Below are 17,988 nucleotides of genomic sequence, written 5' to 3'. Positions count from 1 at the left end.
TAACAGAAGAATTTTATCGCTGTCCCTCTCGTCAGATAATGTTCCTAAATATTGTTAATTAAATATAAAGAAATGTCGAATAAGAGAGTGAAGATTCGATGTGATAAGTCAACGATTAAATATTAGCTTCACAAAATTTAACGATCACCTTTGATATTATAGGATCGCGAATTAATTATTATGAATTAAATAATTTATTTTTTCAGTATTTTTTCGAAAAATATTCATAAATAAATTAATAAATTATCGTTGCGAAAACACCGTGTTTTGTTCGCGTTCTTTTTCGCATTCTTAAACAAAAGAGTTATCATTGTTTCTTTCGTTAAATAAATGTTAATGAAAGTTGCATGGCTCGTATCACCGAGGAGTCGAAACGATTTTCATCATGGAGAATTATTTCTCACCGGTTCTAGTGAGATCCTTTCTAGAAGTCTAATTCGGTGTTCTGTTGAAAATTGGGAATTTTTATTGTAAAATTGAAGGAACTAATTCCACATTTTTTTAGCAATTTCCGAAAGTAACGATTTTGATAATAATTCAACGACGAACGCCATACGCTTCTTTAAAGTCTTAAGAATTAATTTAAATAATATATATTTAGATGAGAGAAATGTATCTTTTCTTTTCTTCGTTAAAAATGTTCTATCATTATTAAAATTGGTATTATTATTATATAATGCCAAAAAGATTTAATAGTAGATTAACTATGGATATAGCGTTGTGTGTAAATTTTTATTTTTCAAATAATTTCATATTGTGATTAATTTTTATTAATTTTTTGATAAAAATGATTACGAACGAATATATTTTTAATTAATATTATTTGTCTCGTTTTTGAAAAATTATTTCTAGGTGCTGGGGATATTAACATTAATTTTTAGTTTCTTTTAAGAAACTATTTGCAGGTATTTGACATCCATCGCCATTTTGAAATATTAGTTTTTAGATATATACCATTTTATATATATGTATAATAAAATACATTCACAACACAAATCACACAATCAACACAAATTCACATATCCAAAATATTTTAATAATTTGTATTAATGTTATATATTATATATACGCGAAATTATACATGAATGTTACATAAAATGTGCGAATACTTGAAAATTTCGAGACAAATCGAATGGGTACTACTATATCAGTAAGATATTGATTAAAAGAAAAAAAAATTATTAGTTTAAACGTTATAAGAATAAGACTCTAGAGAATTAATCTAGAATTAATTATTTAAAATTATTTAATTTATTTTATTTTGCACACTATTCGGATTGAAATTTTTTAAATCTTGTTGATATCGGGTTCGATTTGTCTTGCGCGTGCGAACACTACTCCAAATTATTGTGTTGGCACATTTAATACAAACTTTAATGATGCATGTATTTTATTATTTATAAATATAATCGTTCGTAATCACATTTTTATAAAAAAATCGTTATATCCATTTAATTTTTAATAAGGAAATATATTTCTTAATAATGAAAGCATGTTTTCTGACGTGCATATCAATTTCATGAATTGAAGATAATGACGAGGGATAATTGTTTCGTCGTCGATATATTATTGAAATTTTATGCTATCGAAAATAGTTCGGAAGATCCAGAATTCGTTTCCTCTTACAGTGAAGTTCCCGAAGTTCAATGGATCACTTAACTTTTCTTCGCAGATTGATCCTGCGAAATCTGATGTTAATCGTTCTCCACTTTTAAAATCGCTTTTTTTTTTATCGGATATTTTTATCGGTATGTCACTTGCGTCTGGTGGCTTCGATTATTATATTATAAAAATTATGCAATCGAATATTTTAAATATTATTCGATTTATTTATTCGTCGCGTTTTATCGCGAATTTTAAATCGCGATTTATTTTATAAAAATTCGGAAAAAAATCAGTTAGTGAATTGTATATTCGCAAATATTACAGACCTCAAATGTTTGTCGAAATATCTTTGATTTTCTCTATATTTACATGATAAAATAATTATATCGCGCTCGTGTCTATTGAAAGCTAGGTTTATTATATTATAAAAATTATACGTATCGCGATCAAATATTCCACATATTATCGACTTATTTATTCGTCACGTTTTTGCGTGAATTCAAATCGTAATTTCTCTTATAATGATTCGCGAATGACTTAGATAGTGAGTATTATATTCGTAAACATTACAGACATCAAATTGTCTATCAAAATATCTTCGCATTTATGTGATAATAATTATATTGCGCGCGATATAATAATGTCTTATAATTATATGTATCTAATGTAATTGAGGGCGCTTCGTTTATTATATTATAAAGATATACATACACATATCGCAATCGGATATTCCAAATATTATCAATTTATTTATTTGTTGCGTTTTCTCAGGAATTTTAAATCGCGATTTATCTAATTTAATATTATCTTATAATTTAATTTATAATTTATAATTTAATCGTTGACTTATACATCGAAGCTTTGTCTATCTTTTCACGTTTTTCAATATTGTCTTTAATAATCCGCGTAAAATGCACTAATGATATAAATATTTTTTTCTATAATTAAAAAACGGTTGATAACTTTATTAATGACTGTTTTAATCGCGATTGTTTACACTAGATAAAGCTTATTAAATTTTATTATTACATCGATTATTAGAGGGACCTTGATAAAATCATTCAATTCTCTATTAAACGTGGCGATAACGTGATTTTTTAATTATATTTTAAAGCTTATAAAGCTCATTTTATTAAGCTAATCATGCGCGAGATAGGATATGTATTTTATTTTCAATCGCGAAATTCGTATAAAATCGCGTATTAATCACAAATAAATTGCACAATGAATTTTATGTTCATAAACAATACGGACCACAAATGTTTATCAAAATATCTTCGTGTATCATTATTTGTATGATAATAATTATGTCACGCGCGCGTATCTATTGATGGTTTTGATTATCATATTATAAAAATTGTACGTATATTTCTCGTAATCGAATATTCCGATTATTATCGATTTATTTATTCGCGTTTTTTCGCGAATTTTAAATCACGATTTATTTTGTAATTTAATTGTTGATTTACATCGAAGAATTATTTTATTTTTTTGTATTTTGAATATTTCCTTTGATAATCTACACAAAATGCACCAGTAATGCAAATATTTTCTTCTACAATCGAAGAAATGATCAATAATTTTATTAATGACTCTTTTAATCACGATTATATATATTTACATAAAAATTATTAAATTCTATTATCGCATATCGATTATTAATGATAAATGTAGCGTAATTAATCATCGCTAATCGGGCTTGTCTGGACTATATAAAATTTCTTAGTAAATTTCATATTATACGTATATTTTAGACATTTTCGCGTAATAAATTATTCCATATAATAAATAAAAATTATTTTGTATTAAATTTCAAATTATATTTCATATTAAATTTATATTATATTTTGTTATATATTTTGTAATATGTATTTAGCATAAAAATATTATGCATAAAAATATTATATTGGTATGAAAATTATAATAAAAATATATAAATAATGTTGACTATATTAAAATAGAACATGTGAATTCTTTATATTTTATATAAAGGAAGAGACATTTAAAATATTTTACAACATCTATATTTTTCGAATCTTAATTATAAAAACTTTAGAAGAATCAGTGATTAATTTGACAAATTCTGTACATGTATTAATAATTAAATTTTTAAATAATTAAAAAAATGATTAATAAATATCAAAGATCAATTTACTGCTAATTAAGATTTATAGAAATATGGTTAAAAATGTTTTTATTCCACAGCAGACATTTTGTGTTTTGTAAATAAATATGTATAATATAAATATGGTAATAAATATAGAAAAATATTTATTTCATCTTTAAACATTATAGTATCTTTTGCGATTGAATAATTTATTTACTATCAATTTATATATATCAGTGTCTTGTTATACTCTGGTGCTACCGACATTTCGTGCACATAGCACGGAACGAAACCAGAAATTGTGCACATTATCTATTACCCTCTGAGAACATTCATAAACATTGGCTTTGTAGTTCATGTCCACGTTTTCATTAGCGCTATTTCGCGCCAATTTTCCAGCGAAATAAAGATCGATTTTCATGATACGAGTTTGTTCTTTTTTTTAGCTGCATCATTTTTGTTTTTATAATACACGTGATTGGTTGATTTCGATACGCGGTTATTTAAAAATTTGAGCTTATAACTTTTTATAAAATTTATAAGAAAAAACTTAAAAAGCAGAATATATTCAAATTGACCGTCAGTCAACTTTGCTTGTGTGCGACATAATATGGTTTATAAAACTATTTCATTAATTAAATAAATATAATACAGATGTATCGTAATATTTTATTTAATTTTTTTATACGAAAATAAAAGAATGATATAATTAATGTAAACATTTCAGAAGACGTGCACGTCAACTTATCGCAAATCGCGGTAATTCTCTGTCAACGTTATGATTTCGATTCGATCAGATCGAATATGTCGCGTATTGCGAAAAATTACGGGGGGTCGCCACCTTCGACGACCTTGCTTTGACTTTGGAACACAGATTCGTCGCGATTTCATCTCCTCCTCACGATTGGATTTATCGAACAGGAGTCAATTACGTGACGTTACTTATCTCATCAATAAAGACTTAACGAGTCTCGTTATATCCGACAATATTCGTCTTTTCTTTAGAAATCTTGCAAGTAGAACTACAAAGAGAAGCATCGTTATGGCGCTCAACAAGCTCAGTATCGATAAAGTTGAATTGACAGATAAAAGGGTGCTTATACGGTAGGTATTTTCGACGAGGAAAAGCTCGAGAAAAAGGAAGAATAATAAATCAGTAATAATATTTACAATAATAATACAAATATAATAATAATATTTTTAATATAATTATATTTACAATAATAATACAATAATAATATTTACAATATTTACAACAAATTGATTTTTCAGAGTCGACTTCAATGTACCGCTGAAAGAAGGAAAGATAACAAATAATCAGAGAATCGTCGCTGCATTAGATAGTGTGAAATATGCCAGTGACAAGAAAGCCAAGTCGATCGTTCTAATGTCCCATTTAGGTCGACCCGATGGAAAGAGGGACGAGAAATATACACTGAAACCTGTGGCTGAGGAACTCAAAACTTTGTTAGGAAAAGACATTTTATTCTTGAATGATTGTGTCGGGCCTGAAGTAGAAGCTGCTTGTGCCAATCCAACACCTGGTACTATTATTTTATTAGAAAACTTGAGATTTCACATTGAAGAGGAAGGTAAAGGAGTAGGTCCTGATGGAAGTAAGGTATATAAGATTTTTCTCTTAATTTAAATTTTTCACTTTAATCCAATTGACAATTTTTAAATATGCTAATGAAAATATAGAGCTTAATAAACTCAATTGTAGATTAAAGCTGACAAAGACAAGGTTACAGAATTTAGAGCATCTTTGAGAAAACTAGGAGATGTATATATAAATGATGCCTTTGGAACTGCTCATCGTGCTCATAGTTCCATGATGGGGGATGGATTTGACATAAGAGCAAGTGGTTTTCTATTGAAAAAAGAACTGGAATACTTTGCAAAGGCTTTAGATAATCCAGAAAGACCATTTTTGGCTATACTTGGAGGAGCCAAAATTGCTGATAAAATTCAATTAATTAACAATTTGTTAGACAAAGTAAATGAAATGATCATTGGAGGTGGTATGGCCTACACATTTTTAAAAATATCCAAAGATATGAAAGTATGTAACATTTAACAAAAAGAATTATAAGCATTATAGTAATAGTTGTAATTCATTATATTTATAATTTTTATATCTTTATGATTCTAGATTGGAAATTCACTATTTGATGAAGAGGGAGCAAAAATCGTCAATGATTTATTAGACAAAGCAAAAAAAAACAATGTCCAAATTCACTTACCAGTAGATTTTGTAACTGCTGATAAGTTTGCGGAAGATGCAACAGTAGGAGCTGCAGATATAGAAAATGGTATTCCTGATGGATGGATGGGTTTAGATATTGGTCCAAAATCAAGGGATTTATTTGCAGGTGATTAAGTTTTTTCACATTCATAACAATTCGTATATTCAATATATATAATACTTTAAAAAATATGAGAGAAAAAATAAAATATATATCTGACATTATAAATAAAATACAAATGTTTATCCATATAAGATCCATAGCATTAATTATATTATTTTAATATAGAACCAATCAAGAGAGCAAAAGTTATAGTATGGAATGGCCCAGCAGGAGTATTTGAGTTTGACAACTTTAGCAAAGGCACAAAGAGCTTGATGGACAATGTCGTTGAAGCTACAACTCGAGGAACGATCACTATCATCGGAGGCGGAGACACGGCGACGTGTGCGGCCAAATGGAAAACAGAAGATAAAGTTAGTCATGTAAGCACTGGTGGTGGTGCGAGTCTGGAACTTTTGGAGGGTAAGGTATTACCTGGAGTTGCTGCCCTTTCTCCGTCGTAAATTTATAATGCCAATGGAAAGGACAACTTATCAAAGAAAATGTACAATTATGACATTAATCATTTTCATAGAAGTTTAACGAGTAGTTGTTGAGGAATAAAACTATTCGTTAGATTTAATGTTGATAGGATTATTGTAAAAAATAAAAAAAACGTTCATTCGCTAAACTATCAACATAAGTATCAATCGTTTCGTTTTCAGAGTCCCTTGATGAGAAATGTTAAAAATATATCTTTTCAGATATTTAAGTTTCCATATTACAATTATATTAGTGTACAGTATAGATGTACAATGCATCAGTATAGATATACAATGCAATCATATATGCATTATAATGTATAATACATTAGAAAAATATTGAATTGATGTTATATATTAATTATTAAGAAAAAATAATTGTAAGATGGAACAGTCGCCGCTATTAAATATAATCGTCTGTGCACGGTAAAATGTTCACTCATAGTTTCAACACAAATTTCAGATTGCATCGTATAAATTGTAAATATGTTATGTTTTATTTAAATATTAATGTGATTATATATTTTTGATCACTTATATAATGTGTCAAAAATAAATTCCAAAATCTTATGTTGTATCTCTCATTAATGTCTTGCGTGACATTTAATTATATTAATTTTGCAGCAAATTTTCTCAAAAATTAAGTGAACTTAAAAATAATGTCAATCTTTATTGCATCTCTGACCCGTCAAATATAAATTTATACTTAAAGAAAAATGCACACGACGCCTTACATGTTTCTAGATGTATAAATGCATTTTTTGCAATTAACATATATTGCATAATTTTTATATAAAAAAAAACAAAATTAATATTGACATAATACATTGTAAGATTTTTATTCTCAACATTTTGTAGAAAAATAGCACGGAACAGAAATAGCGTATTAAGGCGCGTTCGGAAATCTTATCCGTGAGGTAGAGTAATATCGACCAATCAAAACAAAGAAATCATTCCAAGAAGTGTGACTATATATGGTGCTTTCCATTTAGCGACATAAGTCGACACAAGCGTCATTCTATCTTTTTTCAATGAATAACAATAAACAAAGATAGAATGACACTTGTGTCGACTTGTGTTGCTAAATGGAAAGCACCCATAATTAATATTCTATGGACATAGAGGTAATGTGATATCGCCATAATTCGTTTACAGTTCGAGTTTGTAATACGGCGCAGCTAAAAAGAACACACTTGAGGAATCGAGAGCCTATTATGAATGTATCGCGATTTTTCTCGCTCACTCATGTCATCAGACATGGCGGTATCCGTGGCGGTGAAAGATGTGAACACTTTTCTCAGTCAGAAACAAAATGTTTCCGACAAGGAACTGGCCGCAGAATGGGCTCAGCTCGAGGAGCTATATAGTAAAAGGTAAGACAAATAAATTATTTCATATAACATGATTTTATGAGGGAAAAAAATAACAGATGGACGTGTTGGTCCTGGTGACTTGCAGGCTTTGGCATCAGCTGACACTAAAATTGGAGACCTTTGTGAAGAATCCAACGCTCCAGCAGGGAGATAATCTCGTGCAACTGTATGTTAATTTTCTATCAACTTTTGAAAACAAGTGAGTATTTTTAATTATATCTATATTTCGAATTTAAATTTGCTACGTTATTTTCATTACATTGTTTTATATTCTCCATATTTCTCTTTATTTTTACTTGTATTAAAATCTTTTTACTATATTTTGTGAAAAAACAGAATAAATCCATTGTCATTAGTGGAAATATTGGCACACGTGATACAACAATTCCAAGATAAACAAGAGGCGATTAAATTTTTGGAAAAAACTGAAACCAAAGTCCAAAGTAACAATGAAGCTGTTGCTCTCTGTAAAGTCCTCAAAGGACAAATCTTGTTGGATAAATTGAATAATCAAGAACAAGCAAAAAAGATAATAGAAGAAGTAGAAGCTATGCTAGATAATGCCGATGGCATTACAACAGTTCATGGACGTTTCTACCTTTTGGCTAGCCGATTGTATAGATTACAAGGCAAACATGCAGAATATTATCGAACAGCATTAAGGTATGCTTATGTCTAATTATTGAAACTATATAATTTCTGTGTAATTAATTATAATTATCCTTATTTACCTTTTTTTACATTAAGATATCTAGGCTGCATTGAGCTGAGCAGCTTGAGCAGGCAAGAGCAAGAACAACATGCCTTCTTCCTTGGTTTAGCGGCGCTTTTAGGCGAAGGGGTTTATAATCTTGGAGAACTGCTTGCGCATCCAGTTCTAGAATCATTAAAAGGCACACCCAACAATTGGCTCGTCGATTTGTTACAAGCTTTTAACGCTGGTGATATCGTCGCATTGGAGAGATTGAAACCGCAATGGAGTAAAGTGGCCGATCTAGCCGCGCAGGAATTAAAATTGAGACAAAAGATCTCCTTGTTATGCCTCATGGAAATGACTTTTAAGAGACAAGCCAACAATCGGTACATATATAATTCATTAACATTTTTTATACATACAATACTATAAAAGTTTGGAAGCTTCAAGGATTAAATGAAATATACATTTAATTTCTTACTAAATGGACATTAATGTTTGCACAGGCAGTTGACATTTGCGGAGATCTCTCAGGAGACGCGTTTGCCTCTCGGTGAAGTGGAATTATTAGTGATGAAAGCTCTCGCTCAGGGTCTAGTTCGAGGTGCCATAGATCAAGTAGCAGGTACCGTCAACATGACTTGGGTGCAGCCACGCGTTCTAGATCGCAGCCAAATTGCCGGTATGGTACAGCGTCTCGACGGATGGTGCAAAGACGTTAGTTCAATGGAGAAACTTTTGGAGTCTAGAGCCTCTGAAATTCTCACTCTTTGAGAAAAATTTGTTACACAGATAATTTTCAACTTATTATTAATCTGTTGTATTACAATGGAACGCTAAGATTCACATATTTACAATTATAAAAATCAGTTCCCCAACATGCCATCAATAAATATGAAAAATTATTTCACATATATTTGCATTTATATAACAAAGTCTTCTGTGTAAATTTTTTCCTCCTATACAAAAAGACAAATTGTATAATTTATAAGTAATATTATTTTATAAATGAATTAAAGATAGGAATAAGAAAAACTCTAAATAAAAACGAAAAAGGTAAACATTTTATTTGAAAATTCGTGAAAATACATTTTTCAGTTTTAGGTGCATTTTATATTAAATATCAATAACTATGAATATTAAATGCTGTGCTCCTTGATACAATCTTAAGTACTTGTACTTTAATATAATATACTTTAAGTAAAAATGGTGAATATTTCTCTAGTTCTATTTACAAGTATAATTTATACATAATTATTACAAATTAATAATCAAGCATATAAACAGACACAATATGATTGACAGAAAACAATTTGAAAGATATAGTCCTATAATAAATATATATAAAAATTCAAAGAAATTTACATTTATAAGATTCACAATTTAATTGAGCACATAATTTTTTACACTCAGCCTTGTCATTTTTAATTTTCACTCCTTATAAAAAAATCAGTTCTCATTTATCTAAAAGAATGTTTCAAATAAAAATAAATATATTTAAGTACTTTGCTTCTTATTTTTGATAGAAGCGTATTAGGATTTGAGAAATGCTATTAAAAATACTAAATAAAACGTTTAAGTACATGCTTATTCTATATCACATAGTTGACTTTCCGTTTACTCTTGATCTGCTTCGTTTATTCGTACGTCATATTGCAAACAATGCACTTATACGTTTGTGAAAGTAGCAGAGTACATTATTTCGCGATTTCGAATGAAATGATGATTTAATGTACTCTATTAAATATACTCTGTTAAAAGCGTTACTCGTTGTTCGCTAGAGTTATATCAATACCATCAATTGGAATTGACAAAGCAAATGAAGCTACCTACTTATGTAGCCAAATGTTATAAGATAGATTGCAAATGTATCTTTTTTTTCTTTTCAATTTTGTTTTTTCAATCTATATCTTTAGATCTTCTTTTCAAGCTGTTATCTAAAGTTGGTGGACCAGAAGCAATAATCTTCTCTTTTAGATACATATAATTTTTCAATCTGCAAGCAGCATAATCCTGAAACATGCAGTTATATTAATACATATTTAAATCGATCTACTAATTAAATGGAAAAAGGTAGAAGATACAAAATATTTTCTTATATAATTTTTTTTATTTTTAATATATTTAAAGTACCAAAATTTGTTTACATCTGTACACACCCAATATCCGAACGGAATCTGCGAAATTTTGGCATTTACGATGCTCCAAAGACTCCAGAATAGATGACTAGCTAATGAGAATATTCTCACTTCCATCATGACACGTTGTTCCTCCAGAGATCCTTCTTTCCCCAATGTTTTCAGATAGGCTCTTATGAAGTTGAGCTGTTGAAAAAAAAATAGTCTGTGAAATCGTGTATCAAAGAAGAGACAAAACGTTATCCTAACTCTTGTACTTTACATTTTGTTTAATAATTGTTAAAATAACTTTTTTATAATAGACTTGTTTACACCTCAAAAATATTCAATGATTGTTTCACAAAAAAAGTAATTTATATAATATAATGTATAACAAGAGAGACAAAACATTGTTATAACAATATGAACAAATTAGACATACACAGACTTTAAACATTAACAAATAAGATAATAAAATCAATAAAAAGCATCCGAAGAAGAAAACAAAAAAGTTATGATATGCTAAACACAATATATGAAATGTATATTTAAAAAAAATTATGAAGTTCTGCATAAGATTCTTTTTACTTTTTTAAATTTTTATATAAATCTAAAAAAAGGTGGTCATTATTTAATATATGTCATATTTTGTTATCAAATTATTCATAACTATCCATATTTGTATGCATAATTGAAAGATAAATATTTCCTATTACTTAACGCACGCGCGACTATAAATCCCTAATAATACTTTATGGAAAACGACATAATTATAAAGTGAATCGTTTTCGCAAAATTTGCTATTCATTATGCGTATCGTTTGGTATTATGTGTATAGAGTCACATCGGTTAAAGTGCTCCAATGCTAGATTAATAAATGCACTTTTACCGCTACCGAAACAATACATTCGTACAAGGGTACAGATTATGAATTGATTAGAATTGATTGAGGAGAGTGTACAGGTACTATAAAATGTAGATGAATGGATTGGTGTTGCCAAGATGGTACCCTGATTCCACAAATGTAGAGCACCCACAAGTCGGGATCCATCGCGCAGACATTCAGATTGCTGGCCATTTTTTCTCTGATTGCAGGCATCAACTTTGTCTCGACGGACTGCAGTCCTGCGAAACTAATATATACACACGCAGCACACGCCAAGTCGACACCCTATCTACTTTGTGTCCTGGCACAATATCCAATAATATGCGAATTTGCAACCCAAGAGACTATACCGTGTAAGGATTAAATTACAAAATTCTGGCAATAATTTGTATAAACATTACATTTTTATAATATATAAAATGCACACTATTCTCTTCAATCAAATTTGTACTTCTTATATAACTTAAATAAATGTTTAATAAGTATGAAAATAAAATAATAATAATAAATTAAAATTAACTATTAAATTGCTATCATATAAAACTTATGAATTTCTGTTAACTTCAAAATTTTCCTTATGAAAGTAATTTTACATCACTGTAATAGATATACCTTTGTGAGCATTATGTATTCTCAATGATTTAATGTTTATAAAAAAAACTCATGATATGATAATGCTGGATGAAGCATATTGAACAAATAATCAGGATATCTTACCCAAATTAAATCATCGCCCAATTTTTTCTCATTTGAAACTTACCTTTTGTTCTTTTGTAGGACCAGCAGATGGACGTTCGTGAAAGAAAGGATATTCCGGCACTGTGTAGTCGTATTGCCATTCAGCAAAATGATTAGCGATATCAAATCCTCGATAATTATAGGAACAATATTCGAAGTCAATAAGTACTAATTCCGGCTTTCGCGTATTTTGACGTAGAAGTAAATTGCCTTCCTGCATATCGTTATGACAGAATGTAACCGGGTATTTTTGCTGCATCACGAGTGCCCTGACAAATAGATTGGAAAATTTAAATCTTAGTACAATATTTTTTTTTACAAGTTTTAAATTCTTTCTACTTACTTGAGCCAATTGATTTCATGTTCTAAATTTATATATTTTATTGCATTAATATTCTCCAACTGCTGAATATCAGTATCTTCAATATTCTCGAGAATATCTGTCGCTGTGTTAACCCAGTTATTCATTGTTTCCCATATCCATTTAGGCTCTTTGCTAATTGGTATCTGCATTGTATGTATCTGTCCCATTTTCTCTGCGATCAGCAAACTCAAAGTAGAATCTGCCAGTTCTTTTGTAAGTAAAGGTCGAGCGGGTATATACTCCTCTATGCGACCACCAGGAAATACTCCATGCAATTTGGGACCAAGTCTCCTCTCAGAGAGTAAAGTGAAGATGACAGATTCTGTGATAAGTCCCTCCAAGGCTCTCTCTCCGTGTACTTGTCCATATAAACGTAGCAAAACTTGACGAGGTTCCCCTCTGACTGGAACTGTTCCTTCAGGGAGCTCGACATTGTACAACCAGTTACTAAGACCACCACTGGAAGTAATAATGTTATTTTATTATTGCTAAACTAATTTTTATCTATAACTTAAATTATAGTGTAATTTTGAATTAAATTGTAGTGTACTTTTATATAAAAATCTCACAAACCTGATACGTTTCAGAATAATATTTTGTGCTGTAACATGCTTCCAGACACCGTTTAAGTAATCTCGACAAATTCTTGCAGCAGTTTCCCTCATCTCGGGATTCTTATCTGACATCTATCATAAAACATATAACTTACAATAATTTTGGGACATTGTATTTAATTACATCTTTCTTTTTCTTGAAGTATAATATATTCTCTCACCGGCTATATTGAAAAATCATTTCAATCACGTTCTCTCCTGATATGATATGATGGAATGCGGTAAAAATAATCAAACGAGTAAGAAATATAATATGATTCTCAAAATTATTTGTTCAACTGAAGATGAGTGGATTCATGATAATTATAAAAAGAAAACGAAAAACAATGGTTAAATATGCCAAGAATCATGTATTCATAATATTGAAATCATGTGCTGTTTACAGAAAAAAAACATGCACGACGTTATATCTGATGTCACAAATCAGTGGATCTCAAATTTGACAAATAACATTTGATACATGATATTTGACAAATTGCACAATATGAATTATGGACATTTGCTCGTAAAGATCTGCTTGCATACATCCATATTCAATACGGAGTAGGAAGAAAAAATAAAATTAAAATTAAAATGATTTATTAATATGATTTATTAAAATACAAAAAATATAAAAAATGTAATCTTGCATCTTGCTAAATTGTAATGGTTGATTTATACAAATATATATATATATATATATATTACGCATTTCTTTGCTGATAAATTAATTTTTTTAATATACGATTATCGCATCTTACGAAAAAATAGAAAAAATAGAATACAAATTAAATTTATTAAAATACAAAAAATATAAAAAAAAGTAATCCTGCATATCGTGCTAAATTGTGATGGCTGATTTATACAAGTACATTGCGCATTTCTTTGCTGATAAATTACTTTTTTTAATATATTTATTTATGCGTCATTCTGTTTACTAAGAATTTGCAATCGCTGTTTATAAATGGATATAGGGGAACAGGCTTTATTTATACGATCTTCAAATATTATCACGGCATACATACATGTATGTACAATGAGAAAACAATATAATATATGCACAAAAATAGATTAATGAGCGTTTTCGACATCACATGGCGAAAATTAATGATAAAAATAATGCAGCAAAATTCATCCAGCTCGCTTCGATTATTTACGCATTGTGTCTACGACGCAATAGCGTACACACATGCGTAAATAATATATAAATAATGATATATTCAAGGATATCGAGTAAATTAAATATAGAAGGAAAAGGGAGAGAATCTCAAGGCTACGAATACTGTCTTGTATTGCTCTTATTAAATTCCAATGTTATCGTGCTTCAATTTTATTTCAAAAAGAGAAAGAGAGAAAAAAAAACAAGTATATAAAAAGCAGCACAATTTACAGTAAATACCTTATGATCAACGCCTATGCCCATGTCAAAATCTTGTGGGTTGATTCTCGGATATTATCGAATACGTTGTCGGGAACTGATTAAAATCGCTGGCACGTCGCTCGGAAGAGGAGAAGCGAGGAATTCTTCGATTGAGTCTCCCGATATAGCACTCGAAAACTATAATTATTGTCGGCAAGACTGTATCATCGATTCACAATGAGTTATGTCCGGAGTTATGGCGAAAACCGGATAAGATAGATAATTTATATGTACACGTGTACCGTAAAGTATTTACGTCTTTCCGTTTTTCGCAATAAACAAGTCCGGAGTCTCGTTGACTTAGATTAGCAAGATTAGATATATTAACTACGTTAAGTACCGCTCGCGGAATTTGATGTATAACACAATGATAACGATGATAACCTCTCGTAAAAAAAAATGTTTTATCGCAAGACACACAGCATTGCGAGAGAAAGAGAGAGGACCCTATGTCGATACAAAGCTGTGAATGAAAGACGAACGGTTGTTGGACTCGGACTTCTCTCTGCAAAATGACTCATTGCGCCGCTTCCTGTTTGCATTTGTTGAAGCTCACTCTCACTCGAGAGCGTCAAGCGCCAATGAAAACGCGCACGCATGGATCAGCTGACTGTCAATGGATGACAGTCCTTACTGCTAGGAATGTTGACAGAGATTAATGGTAATCTTTCAACATTAAAGATAACAACATAGTGTGTTCTTATCATGTGAAGATGTTTGTCTAATATTTTGTTATAGATATATGTACATTGTATAAATCGTGTAAATAATGCGACAAGGGAAAAAGATACAAAATGGATGGAATGGAGATTATATTAATGACTGTAGACGAAATGCGATATATGATTGCGTTTGTGCGCATGATCCATAATTGTCAAAGTTGAAACCGTAAAAAAAGAAAAATTGTATTTTTTCTAAATTTTAAGGATGTCTTGTATGTACAATCCCAGCAAAAAGTAACTGAAAATCAATATTGATGAATATATCCAATTTTGGTGTATTTTAAAGAAATTGTGTGGAATATTACAATTTGATCAGAGATGTATTTTTTAATATTTATTACGTTTTTACTGAAATATTCCGAATTTTGTTAATCGAAATGATTAACTTTTGACAGAGAATTTCGCCTTGTGACAGATACATGGCTAACGTCATTGAATTATATTTAATATCTTTTTAACCAATTAGTATTTGTATAATATTGTTTGACCAAATATTTCCTCTGTATCTTAACTTTTGCAAATTCTAAACATACGTAAGGACATTCTGTACAATTTTCAATATTTTGAAAATTGTAAAAAATTATTAAGTTCTCAATATTTTAAATTATAAAAAATTATTAAATTCTCAATATTTTGAAAATAGGTACAAAACGCGGGTCAATTGACAGAAAGTGCGACATCTTGTTGTGTGCTAGGAAGATATTATGTTACACTACTAGTGTATCGGTAAAATAAAAATAGAGGCTTTGTGTTATAGATACAATACAATAATCAAAACATCAAAACATTAAAATCCTAATAGAAAGATTGAAAATGATGGAATCTCCTGGTCCGAGTTCAATCACTAATATCTGTGAATTGTAAGTAAAATTCTTTTATACAATTATTTGAATTTGTAAAAAAATATTTGTATAATAAAATTGCAGTAAAATTTAGTAGCTTTGAAAAATCGATTATATTGTGTAAATTTGACATTTTTTAACTTTTATAATTAACATATACTCTTTTAATATTAGGTGTAATAAACGCACACGTTTGTATACCTGTCCGCGATGTGGCATAGGTTATTGTGGGACTGAATGTTACAAATCAGATTTTCACACTGATTGCTCCGAGAGTTTTTACAGACAGTGTGTCGAGGATGAACTAAAATCTCAGGAAAATGACCCATTTGTTAGGCAAAAAATGATAGAAATTCTCAAGAGAGTACATGAAGCAGACATAGGCAATGATATTTTAAAGGAGGATTTTGATGAAAATAATAGCGATGATGAGGACTGTGTATTGGATTCAGATGATGAACAAGAGGTAATAAAACTAATGGCTTGAATGATTTATTCTATAATTTATTAAATATGTATTCTCAAATGTATATTTTAGCTTGTCGATTTAGAAAGCAGATTGCAGAATGTTAATTTTGAAGATCCAAATGAACTTTGGTCAGCCTTGTCAGATACAGAAAAGCAAGAATTTGAAGCATTATTAAAAAACGGGGAAGCAGAAAAATTATTGCCTAAGTGGATACCATGGTGGACTCATCGTATCGAAAGAAAATTAATTCTATCCGTTGAAGAGGATATTATGGATGTTTACAAGGATTTAAAATATCCCATTTTAATAGATGTACCACTATTTAGTGAATTGCAGGTAACAGATATAAAATCTATTGATATAATAATAAATTTTGCATACTCGGAATAGTAAAATTAAATTAAATGGATTACTTGTATTCAGAAAGCATCCCCTTATGTTTACTTCAATATGACAAATGTGATATATGCTTATGCATATACAGCTCTTTATTATATTGGAGATTATCTAAATTGCGCCGAAGATGCTGCTAGTGTTTTTCTGATTGTATGTGCGAATATGAGAAACAATGAAATCTTCAAAGATATAGACTCGGCGATTGAATCTGTTGTAACAAATATCAAAAGTGTGAGTAATTTGTGTATATTATATTATTAATATTAAATTATTTCATATAATATTAATAGGAAATGCTTAGGTTGACTGGTTGCCTCAAAATCAAGAATGTTTAGCAGCTCTAAGAGACGCCGGCGCTTTGATCTTGCAAGGACCAGGTGTTGAAATGAAAACTCTCTATATATCTGCAGCACTTTCAGAACTTCATAGATTATTGACAATAGCCAAAAAGGAAATTTCAACCCATAAAAATGCGAAGAGCAATCAAGAATTTACAAAGAGATTCCCACATAGACGTGATAATGACATTAATCTCTCAAGAAAAAATATAATTTTGTGTTTAAAAAAATTAGAATATTATTTATCATGGGTAAAAAACTATGGGACAGAAATTGTGTAAAGTACAATTGCGAAATATTGTTTTATTATTTGTTTTAATTATAACATGTACTATTTTATTGAAATGGTAAAAAATAATAAAATAATTTTCCATGAATATATTTTTAATAAATGCGATCTTATCGTATTTATTAAAGAACATTTTTTTAATCAAATTTTTTTTTATTTAAAACATCTATATATTCCTAAAGAAATAAAGACGGAAGAAACGTTT

At 29.4% G+C, this 17,988-nt stretch overlaps 4 protein-coding genes across 4 annotated transcripts; 3 read left to right on the top strand and 1 right to left on the bottom strand.

The window, feature by feature from the left end:
- The first annotated feature begins 4,542 nt into the window (after window positions 1–4,542).
- On the top strand, window positions 4,543–6,703 carry LOC105252967 (phosphoglycerate kinase). Its single transcript, XM_011260674.3, has 5 exons — window positions 4,543–4,816; window positions 4,985–5,333; window positions 5,436–5,774; window positions 5,865–6,084; window positions 6,247–6,703. Exons 1-5 carry the CDS (start codon window positions 4,755–4,757, stop codon window positions 6,522–6,524), a joined length of 1,248 nt encoding a protein of 415 aa, XP_011258976.1. The 5' UTR covers window positions 4,543–4,754; the 3' UTR covers window positions 6,525–6,703.
- A 1,022-nt stretch (window positions 6,704–7,725) lies between these two features.
- On the top strand, window positions 7,726–9,518 carry LOC105252966 (26S proteasome non-ATPase regulatory subunit 13). The gene is made up of 5 exons (XM_011260673.3): window positions 7,726–7,915; window positions 8,001–8,114; window positions 8,252–8,578; window positions 8,663–8,995; window positions 9,116–9,518. The coding sequence occupies exons 1-5, from the start codon at window positions 7,761–7,763 to the stop codon at window positions 9,381–9,383; spliced, it is 1,197 nt and encodes a 398-aa protein (XP_011258975.2). The 5' UTR covers window positions 7,726–7,760; the 3' UTR covers window positions 9,384–9,518.
- Window positions 9,519–10,232: 714 nt separating this feature from the next.
- On the bottom strand, window positions 10,233–15,229 carry LOC105252964 (choline/ethanolamine kinase). The gene is made up of 7 exons (XM_020028065.2): window positions 15,068–15,229; window positions 14,707–14,865; window positions 13,288–13,400; window positions 12,694–13,173; window positions 12,373–12,619; window positions 10,769–10,933; window positions 10,233–10,622 (listed from the first exon to the last, which is right to left on the bottom strand). The coding sequence occupies exons 2-7, from the start codon at window positions 14,728–14,730 to the stop codon at window positions 10,509–10,511; spliced, it is 1,143 nt and encodes a 380-aa protein (XP_019883624.1). The 5' UTR covers window positions 14,731–14,865; window positions 15,068–15,229; the 3' UTR covers window positions 10,233–10,508.
- Window positions 15,230–15,315: 86 nt separating this feature from the next.
- On the top strand, window positions 15,316–17,807 carry LOC105252965 (zinc finger HIT domain-containing protein 2). Its single transcript, XM_011260672.2, has 7 exons — window positions 15,316–15,388; window positions 15,466–15,615; window positions 16,093–16,309; window positions 16,466–16,757; window positions 16,830–17,096; window positions 17,184–17,387; window positions 17,458–17,807. The coding sequence occupies exons 3-7, from the start codon at window positions 16,263–16,265 to the stop codon at window positions 17,773–17,775; spliced, it is 1,128 nt and encodes a 375-aa protein (XP_011258974.1). The 5' UTR covers window positions 15,316–15,388; window positions 15,466–15,615; window positions 16,093–16,262; the 3' UTR covers window positions 17,776–17,807.
- Window positions 17,808–17,988: the final 181 nt, after the last annotated feature.

Source organism: Camponotus floridanus, unplaced genomic scaffold (assembly GCF_003227725.1).
Source record: "Camponotus floridanus strain SB8 unplaced genomic scaffold, Cflo_v7.5 scaffold157, whole genome shotgun sequence".
Lineage (NCBI taxonomy): Eukaryota > Metazoa > Arthropoda > Insecta > Hymenoptera > Formicidae > Camponotus > Camponotus floridanus.
The sequence above is the reverse complement of the archived record's forward strand: the minus strand, read 5'-3'. Positions and strand labels throughout refer to the sequence as shown.

Coding starts and splice junctions, on each gene's coding strand:
- LOC105252967 (XM_011260674.3), top strand. CDS start 4,755: ATGGCGCTCAACAAGCTCAGTATCGATAAAGTTGAATTGACAGATAAA. Junction 5,334..5,435: donor TAGGTCCTGATGGAAGTAAG/GTATATAAGATT, acceptor ACTCAATTGTAG/ATTAAAGCTGACAAAGACAA. Junction 5,775..5,864: donor AAATATCCAAAGATATGAAA/GTATGTAACATT, acceptor TTATGATTCTAG/ATTGGAAATTCACTATTTGA.
- LOC105252966 (XM_011260673.3), top strand. CDS start 7,761: ATGTATCGCGATTTTTCTCGCTCACTCATGTCATCAGACATGGCGGTA. Junction 7,916..8,000: donor GAGGAGCTATATAGTAAAAG/GTAAGACAAATA, acceptor GGTGACTTGCAG/GCTTTGGCATCAGCTGACAC. Junction 8,996..9,115: donor AAGAGACAAGCCAACAATCG/GTACATATATAA, acceptor ATGTTTGCACAG/GCAGTTGACATTTGCGGAGA.
- LOC105252964 (XM_020028065.2), bottom strand. CDS start 14,730: ATGGGCATAGGCGTTGATCATAAG. Junction 13,401..14,706: donor GCATAGGCGTTGATCATAAG/GTATTTACTGTA, acceptor GTTTTATGATAG/ATGTCAGATAAGAATCCCGA. Junction 10,623..10,768: donor AGATTCCGTTCGGATATTGG/GTGTGTACAGAT, acceptor TGCATGTTTCAG/GATTATGCTGCTTGCAGATT.
- LOC105252965 (XM_011260672.2), top strand. CDS start 16,263: ATGATGGAATCTCCTGGTCCGAGTTCAATCACTAATATCTGTGAATT. Junction 16,310..16,465: donor ATCACTAATATCTGTGAATT/GTAAGTAAAATT, acceptor TTTTAATATTAG/GTGTAATAAACGCACACGTT. Junction 17,388..17,457: donor TTGTAACAAATATCAAAAGT/GTGAGTAATTTG, acceptor GGAAATGCTTAG/GTTGACTGGTTGCCTCAAAA.